We start from the raw sequence: 9,192 nt of genomic DNA on the forward strand, positions 1-9,192 counted from the left end.
AAGTTAAGCGACCTTTAAGTCTTGTTGGCGACGATATTGAAGTAAGACAATTTCTTCATGATAAATTGCTCGGGGACGGGATGGTTACAAAAGAAGAGTTCTCGAAAAGAACACAGAGGACTGGACTAGACCAGTGAGATCAGCTTATGGCTAGCTGAGTGACATAACGGGATGGTATCACAGCCAGGTTTCATGCCGCATGGCAAGGCAGGGTTATTTAGGTGAGAAGCCATATTCAATAAAGTGAATTTAGCCATGTAACGGATTTTACAATGTAACCCAAGTATAATCCTTCGTATCCATAACCATTGTTGGTGTTGTTGGAGTGGATAAAATAAAATAAATAATAAGCCGAATAAGGTAATACTTGCTGGTGCGTATAAGTGGCATGTAAAAAAAGTGGCATGTGAAGTAACTTTTACACTTTTGAGCTTCCATTTACAACCAATCGTGTGTTTCATGCAACTTGTATTCCAACAGCCCCCTTTGTCTCTACATATACGGGTAACTTGTGTAACTAGCTAAGGTAAGAAGCACGTAAGGACTTAAAAGTCCTTAGCTCCGTATTCCATTCTTAAAATCCTCGATCCTACCCGCAACTTTTAATGTTTGATCTATCTTATAACTACTAGTCTTATAACTATCACCAGGTGCGGAATCAGTGGTTAAGACGTGAAGACGATCATTGCTTCATATTACCTAAGGGCATTTCCCCTCCCTCTAATCCTAGGTACCTTATCTATTATTAGGGATACTTCCAAATCACTTCTAACAAATCGCAAGGCTCGCTATGGGGTTATACACTCAACTTCCTGATGCCATCCAAGAGGTGGATGTAATCATTGCGGGAGGTACGATGAAGCCATTCTCTATTAATAATAATAATAAACTTAAGCTAATTGGTAAATATAGGTGGTACTGCTGGCTGTATAATTGCGTCCAGACTTGCTGATGCGGACCCGAATTTGAGTGTCTTGGTCATTGAAGGCGGACCAAACAACTACAATGAGCCTCTTATCGTGCACCCGGCCTTTTTCTTTAGCAACTTAGCACCTGGCACAAAAACTATCGCATTCAAAGTGGGCAATAAGTCAGAGCATCTCGCCAACCGAGAGCTTGTAGTCCCTACCGCCAACGTCCTTGGTGGGGGTTCTTCTGTGAACTTCTCACTATACAGTCGAGCCCAGCGAACTGACCTCGATGCCTGGCAAACGCCAGGATGGTCTGCAGACGAACTGTTGCCGTACATGAAAAAGGTATGTTTATCCATCTCCCTCGACTTTTCCAGATACTAAATGTTGCAGATTGAAACATATCATGGCGCAGATTCGAAAGGCCTACATGGAACCGACGGTCCAATCATCGTTTCCAGTGGCTCGTATCGTGCTACTCGAATCGAAGATGACTTTCTTAACGCACTCAAGACAGTAGGCTACCCTGAAGTTGAGGACATGAATGATCTAGACAGCTGCAACGGTGCGCAGCGCGCTATGCGTTACGTAGCCCCAGACGGATTGAGACAAGACGTGGCCCATTCATACCTTCACCCCAGGCTTAGGGATGGGAAGCATCCAAACCTTCACGTTCTCGTCGAGTCTAAAGTAATACGTCTTGTACTTGACAACAACCGCGCCGTCGGCGTCGTCTACAGGCCCAACTCCGCCTCGTCTGCCGCCGAAGATCGAACTGTCAAAGCCAAGAAACAGGTCATCCTCTCTGCTGGAGCGTTTGGAACTCCAGCCATACTAGAAAGATCCGGTGTTGGCAATCCGGAAATATTAAAGAAGGCCGGTGTGCAACCCGTTGTGGATCTCCCTGGTGTCGGCCACGGATATGAAGATCACCATATTATCGGATACCCGTACCGGTCGAGCCTAAACCCGGACGAGTCTCACGATTCGATTAACGGAGGCCGCTTCAATATGGATGACCCCGAGACCCGCAAACTTCTAGGTTGGAATGCCGCGGATATCACTTGCAAGCTTCGACCGACGGAGAGCGACGTTGCCGCTTTAGGTCTCGAGTTCCAAAAGGTATGGGAGAAGGAATGGAAGCACAATGCGAACAAGCCCATGGCAGTCATGGCAGCCTATAACGCGTAAGACAACCCCCCTCCCCTGATCTATGGTTTCGTAGCTATAGTTCTAACAGAGATAACTACCTAGCTTCCCCGGAGTACCCATCGGCCTCCCCATCGCACAGTACTTCGGCCACAACATATTCTCTCCCTACCCCGCCTCCCGCGGCCACGTCCACATCACCGGCCCGGATCTAGACGACAAGCTAGACTTCGAGTCGGGCTTTTTCGCAGACGCAGGTGGCAACGACATCAAGAAGTGCCGGTGGGCATACAAAGTCCAGCGGGAGATCGCGCGCCGCAGAACCGTATACCGGGGAGAAGTACCCCGCGGACACCCCGCGTTCGCCGCCGACTCCAAAGCGGCCTGCATCGAGACGGAGGAGCCGCTGCCAGCACCACTCGCCAACATCGAGTACACGCCCGAAGACGACGCCGTCATCGACCAGTTCTTACGTGAGAATGTCCAGACGACGTGGCACTCGCTCGGCACGTGCAAGTTGGGCAAGCGCGAAAACTTGGGCGTTGTAGATGCGGACCTGAATGTGTATGGTGTCGAGGCGCTGAAGATCGCTGATCTTAGTATTATGCCTCATAATATTGGAGCGCATGCTGCTAACATGGCTATGGTGATCGGCGAGAAGACTGCGGACACCATTGTTCGTGAGCTAGGACTTGCGCATTGATAGGGGCGGCTTACGATATGCGCTTAGGTAGATAGTTGCTGCTTCTAATCAATGCCTGCGTGATGATGTATCTACTGTCCTGACTATAGTTGCGCAATACTTCAATGTTGCTTCAATATCGGATATTAAAATCCTAGTGCTACCTTTGTGTTGCTTTGCATAATTGACCTGACATCCCGACTCCTTTGCCGAGGACAACTGCCATGAAACCCCAACGGATACTTCCGAGCATGTGGAAGTTAAAGGGGTTTGAATATGTACCTAGGTAGGTTTTAGGGGTCTCTATAACATGTGTCTGTACTCCTCCAACCTCTCAGGTTAAATCTTTGGGGGATATGTAAGTGAGATTATCTCTGACTTCGATAGTGTGCTTATATACATACATACCTACATACAGTTCTTATTCGCTCATAACTAACCAGACCATCTCATAAGTTTGCTACGATGATATGTTGTATCTGTATTCTCATCCCAGGACTAGCGGTGTGATAACCATTATTCGATCGAACGTCTCAACTCCTCAGCCGACGACATCATCATCATGTACAACCGAAATACCCAACGCAACCACATCATTCGTCGAGTTAGTTGCCTTCTAGAAAATTGCACCGTTGCATTGTACCGCTTAACTCGATATCCCGCTGCTCTGCCGTGCAACCACACCCCGCAGATCCATCAGCCAATAGGGGTGTCTCTTCGAGAGACGGCGGGCTTAGGTGAGTGCGGTGTTGTATCGAAGGATCAATAATACTATGGAAATGCATGGTGTGTGTGGTCATGTTATATGCAACCCGAACCAACCGATTCCTGCAGAATATTCGATGTTTTCTACCTAGACGGAAGTGTATTTATGTACCTAATCTAATGACTAACGTAAGGGATGATTGCAGAGAAAACCGCTTCTTGCATTTATAAAATTACCTCATCTAGGGCTCGATTGGCAGACAGTTAAAGCTGTTGGCTTCACATGTTCCATATTTTTCAACGGCGCCATGATAGCCGATGAGTCCTACATTAGGTACCTACTCAGCTGTACATAAGAATATTAACAAGAGGGAAAAGATCAGCTAGGACACGCGTGTACTTTATCGATGCCACCGACGAACCCACTTCTCCATGTCCTGACGGCCGATGCTGACGCTCTGTTGTAACACGACGCTCGCAGAGACGGCATTCGCCATTTCAAACTGGGGAAATTCTTTTCCCGCAAGCTGCTCTTCGTAGAAGTCAAGTAGTCCCAATGCTGGATTAACACCATCCGGGTCCTGTCCAGCCTGTAGGGCTTCGAGATTGTTGGCGGATTCGCGAAGTCTTCTCAGCCATTCCTCGCGGGAGACGACAGCCAGTGGGGCTTTGCTGACGTTCTCACGTTGATCTACACCTAACGTAAGATCCTTAGAGACTTCTAAAATAGCAGGGAGGAGGTTGGACCAGCTTGTGAGCTTTGGATTCATCAAGTGATAGACCTGGGGACGACTTGGTTGGTCGCGGTTTGAAGTAGCCCCTTTGAGTAGAATTTCGATAATGACGTCTGCAAGTATATCGACTGGAATCCAATCTACATCTTCTGTATCCGTACCATACGCGCCCAATGAATCGGGGATGGCGCCCAGGTGCATAGAACCGGAAATGAGGCGCGGAATCCATTCCTTAGGATTCCATCGCCCTGGACTGCGAGTCGCACCGCATACTTGACCGATGCGCGCCACCATGACAGGTATATGTAGCTTTTCAGCAGCATGATATAACACGCGCTCGGCTACATACTTGCTTTCGCCGTAGCCAGCCGCAGCCGGGACTGATAAATCATTGAAGATCTCTTCGGGGACCGGTTTGCCAGAGCTGAGAGCTAAATCCATGACGGCGCTGATAGAAGACAGGAACATAATTGCCGGGCGATGAGAGCTTTGAAAAGAGAACTTGCACAAGTTTTCAACGCCTGCGAGGTGCTTCGCGAACGCTGGCAAAGGAAGATTAAAGTCGACAGCCCAGGCATTGTGGATAATGAGCGTAACTGACGAAGACAGGGCTTTGAAGAGCTCTGGGTCGAGATTGAACGTATCATGGGATAGGTCTGCTTCGATGAAATGAACAGTCTTTGGGAATGTTGTGGGTAGTTGAGGGTCGACTTGTCCGTTGTTGCTGCGCTGCCTTGCGGCAGAGTCGGGACCACGGTTTAGACAGTAGATAGTACCGATGTGCTCATTCTCCATAAGCGCCCTAAGAATGTACGCCCCTATAGAGCCTGTAGTTCCCGTTACAATGCAGACATTTGAAGTAGCTTTACCTTGCTCCCTGCCTGCTGTCTGGGACTGGATCTCGGCTAGTTCGTCGATACGGCGCGTGAACAACGTCAGAGTTTCTTCGAGGCTTGACCTGCGCGTATCTTGCTCATTTGAAGACTGCTCATGTCCTTTAGCTGCTTTCTGGATTGCTTTGGCAAGCCTAATAGGCGTAGGATTCGAGTAGATCGTGATAGGCTTTAAATCTTCCACGTTGGTTTTCGACCTAAGATTCCGACACAGTCGCAAGATCTGAAGTGAATCAATCCCACGAGCTAGTAAGTCGTCATTTACCCCTATTTTCTGAAGCGTTGTTGATTCTTCACAGGCTGTTCGGACCGCAGTGAGTAGGGCCTCCAAGTCATCTAGGTCGACTTGGTTCTCCGCGTTGGTAGAAGACTCGACGCCAGTAGATTCGACTTCTTTGTACAATTTGTTTATTTCTTCGGCGTATCTGTCTAGCGTAGCTTTTCTCATAACAGTGCCCTTAGGGGTCCGTAGGAATGGCTTCTCTGGCGTCGAAAATAGAATATGAGATGTCGCTATTCTAGCGTGTGTCGGTGCTTCCTGGTTGGCTTGTTCTATGGTCGGCCAGAGCTTCTTGACCCAGTCTTCTATATCTTCGGATGACAGTGTGCTTTTATCCTTAAGCTCTATAAGGACTCCGGCCTCAAATCGTTGATTTCCGAATACTACCGCTCCTTCGATATCCAGGTGCTTGCTCAGATGGTTCTCAAATGAAACAGGATTTGTCTTCTCGCCGTTGAGAAAGACAATAATGTCATCGGCTCGTGATGCGTGTGCCCACATATCAGGTCTCGTAGGATGTTTCTTGAACAAATCACCGGTATTGAACTTCTCTAGCTCTGGAAATCTGTCAAAGACTGGCTGATAGGGAAGGGTGGACACCGATTTCTCTAGGACAAGTTCGAAGCTATCCTCAGTTCGGGGCTCAAGCACGGCGTTGATTTTAGGATGAAATGCCATATATTCCCAGTCATTAGCTGTGTCAAAGTCTTCCGGGTATATAATTGGAAGCCCTGCGGTTTCACTCGATCCCAAGAAAGTCACCAGTCGGATCTTCTTTGCAATGATGTCTCCTAGCATCTTTGGAAGAGCACCTCCAGCAAATACAATCATCTTCAGTCTAGAGGCAACCTGGTCCAGCATTGTCTCATCTTTGGCAAGCGCTTCTAAAGTAAAAGGAGCCGTCATTACCCAATCAGCTTCCACATTACGTGAAATGGCAAGGAGGCTCTCAACAGAAGGAGGACCTAGCCATGATGGCAGGATCACAACACAGCGGTTATAAATGGCGTTAATGATGGCAAGCTGGACACCAGCAGGGTGGAAGAGAGGAAGCAAGAGGATGTGAGTGTTGTGACCCAAATGAGATTGTAATAGCGTATAACCATTCGGGGGCGAGAGGGATAAGGTCCTGGCTGTCCGGAGGATAAATTCGTGCGTGTATATGCACGGTTTGGGAATCCCAGTAGTACCAGAAGTATGACAGACGAATGATCCATCCCTTTTAGCTTTTTCCAGTGTTGTTTGGTAGAGATATGGCTCATAAGTATGGTTAAGGAGATGCTCAATTTCTCCCATCTTTAACAGCCGCATCTCCCTCTTCTGTAATATTTCATCTACAGAGGAAGGGACCGGCCCGGATACGATGATCTCGCTGCATTTTAGATTCTCTAGTAGAGACAAATGAGCCGCAACAGTGTTACGAGGGCTGGTGAGGAATATCTACAAATATATTAGCATCGAAACAAGATTTTTTAAGTGTTGTGGTAAATCTAGCCTTATATCCCGCCTTTATAGCACCTACGAAGGCGAAGACATAACGAAAGTCATTAGGCCCGATATACGCGATGGTAGGAGTGCGCTCCGGATCCCCGCGTCCAATTTCGCTCTCTAGCCATTGAGCAACTCCATTTATAGCATTGGCTAATTGGCGATACGTGACATCTTTAAACCCGGCATCGTAGTTTGACGGATCAGCTGGATATTTCCCATAGAGCGATTCCGGCTCCGTTCCAGCAATTTCGTCTATAACGTCAGGCAGAAGTTTGGGATCCTCTTGGTGAGCCATCGTTGATCTTGTTTCTTCTTTGTTCAGGTTCAAGTGGGGGAAATGCAAATAGTGAAATAAGTATATCTCGAATTTGAAAACATGTCTCAAAGAACAGGGTTAATGCCGATATGATATGCAGTCAGCATCTTTCTTCCAATCCTCCCTTTCCTCCCGGATCATATCATATACCGAATCCGGGCATAAAAGTATACACCTGCACCTAACCGCCAAACACATACGTACACATACTCCAAATTACACGATAAATCAGATGCTAGCAGTGCCACTGAATCTGCCACTGAATCCTTCTTGTGCACCCATACATCCATAATAAGTATAGTTATTTTCAGTTAAGCCACGCATCACACTGCTACGATGCTCTTTTCCTCTCCCTTCACAATACAAGGCCGATGTCTCTCCATGAGATGTTATAGTAGGTGTGATCAGCCCCTACTTTTCGCATCGCGATGTCAAACCCGGATAATTCAGGTCCTCTATTCGAGCGTATAAATATCGCTTTCTTCACAATAGCGGGCACTTCCTTTGCATTGAGGGTTTATGTACGCGCTATTCTGATAAATGCATTTGGAAAAGATGATTATTGGATGACAGCTGCAATGGTGCGTCCTCCAACAAGTCATGAAGAATGGCCATAAACAGATAAGACGTTTCTAAACTGAAAAGCAACAGGCGGCGTATATAGCCAATACCACAATCGCCATTCTGAGTGTGAAGTATGGCGTGGGGCAGCATATATGGCTTATAAAGCCAGAAGATATCACGATGGCCTTGAAGGTTAATAAAGATACCTATCTAATGTTCCGAATAACTAGGCACTGACGACTAAATAGCTCACGTATGCAAGCGAGATAACATACGGAACGACGATGATACTTACAAAAATGTCCATCGCAGCGTTTCTATTGCGAGTGACGCCGCATAAAATCCACCGACATATCATATATACTGCCGCAGCACTAACCTGCGCTGCCGGCTTGACTTTAGTCTTCATCGTCATGTTCCAATGTAAACCAGTGTCACTATTCTGGTATAGAGATCAGCCCGGATCATGTTTGCCGATAGGCGCAATTACTACCAGTCTATACTGTTATAGCGCTTTCGCTATCTTAACCGATTTCACCTTTACATTGCTACCATTATATCTCATCTGGAAACTTCAAATGGACATGAAATCCAAGATAGTCCTCGGCCCGGTCATGTGTATGGCATTCATGTGAGTATACGAGACGCAACACTCTAGAATCATCGTTAACGATAGAAAGGGCAAGCCTTGCCGTTATCATTCGGCTTCCTTACGTTAGCGAATTCAAGAAAGACGATGTTCTATGTAAGTTCACGTTACCAATATCTTGAACACGCTGCTAACTTGAGACAGACGCCACTATTGATTTTGCTATATGGTCAGCAGTTGAGCAAAGTCTGGCAATCACAGCGGGCAGTTTAGCTACGCTTCGTCCGTTGCTCCGTAGGGTATCGAGTCGGTTCAAGTCTTTAAGAGCGTCGTTGTGGAATAGTGCAGATAGCACAACTGCCCATAGCAATGACTCTGCCACGGCGCAACTCACTACACACCGACCGGATGAGTTCAAACTTCAAACTCGAAATCCATAACTTGATCAACTGTCTTCTTCCTCCGGGTAGTTTCGCGATTCATATTCGTGGTCCCATACTTATCAAAGCAATAGTTAAACCGAATAGACGCTGATCTTCTGTCACCAAAAATGTGACAATGTTGATACGGGCTTCGTAGGACTAAAAAAGTCAGGAACAAGCCATTGTGACGATAGAAACATATCGTCGATCGCACGATTATGCCTAATGCGGTACGGAGAGCAGACTGCGTCAAGCGTCATAACTTCCTACATGATTGTAGTATTTGGAGGCGAAGTCAAGTAACGTTGGATTAGGGTAACTGGATATCCGTATTACTTATTGCATTAAATTATTAATAGTGTGAGAAACAGTCTTAATCGCGGCCGTGCAAAATGATCCCGTACACACGGATCCAGGGGGGCATTCAATGCGGATGTTAGATCCTTTCTAATGCTG

At 46.9% G+C, this 9,192-nt stretch overlaps 3 protein-coding genes across 3 annotated transcripts; 2 read left to right on the top strand and 1 right to left on the bottom strand.

Moving 5' to 3' along the window:
* Window positions 1-790: 790 nt before the first annotated feature.
* On the top strand, window positions 791-2,763 carry GL218_08116 (Alcohol oxidase; the record flags this gene model as incomplete). The annotated part of the gene is made up of 4 exons (XM_033584905.1): window positions 791-851; window positions 913-1,256; window positions 1,305-2,098; window positions 2,166-2,763. 4 exons carry the CDS (start codon window positions 791-793, stop codon window positions 2,761-2,763), a joined length of 1,797 nt encoding a protein of 598 aa, XP_033440871.1.
* Window positions 2,764-3,848: 1,085 nt separating this feature from the next.
* Window positions 3,849-7,140, bottom strand: GL218_08117 (Linear gramicidin synthase subunit D; the record flags this gene model as incomplete). Its single annotated transcript, XM_033584906.1, has 2 exons — window positions 3,849-6,794; window positions 6,850-7,140. 2 exons carry the CDS (start codon window positions 7,138-7,140, stop codon window positions 3,849-3,851), a joined length of 3,237 nt encoding a protein of 1,078 aa, XP_033440872.1.
* Window positions 7,141-7,589: 449 nt separating this feature from the next.
* Window positions 7,590-8,754, top strand: GL218_08118 (uncharacterized protein; the record flags this gene model as incomplete). Its single annotated transcript, XM_033584907.1, has 5 exons — window positions 7,590-7,742; window positions 7,813-7,917; window positions 7,974-8,356; window positions 8,406-8,470; window positions 8,519-8,754. 5 exons carry the CDS (start codon window positions 7,590-7,592, stop codon window positions 8,752-8,754), a joined length of 942 nt encoding a protein of 313 aa, XP_033440878.1.
* Between the last annotated feature and the right edge of the window lie 438 nt (window positions 8,755-9,192).

The sequence above is a fragment of the Daldinia childiae genome (genome assembly GCF_008694065.1).
Source record: "Daldinia childiae strain JS-1345 chromosome Unknown Scaffold11, whole genome shotgun sequence".
In the NCBI taxonomy this organism is placed as follows: domain Eukaryota; kingdom Fungi; phylum Ascomycota; class Sordariomycetes; order Xylariales; family Hypoxylaceae; genus Daldinia; species Daldinia childiae.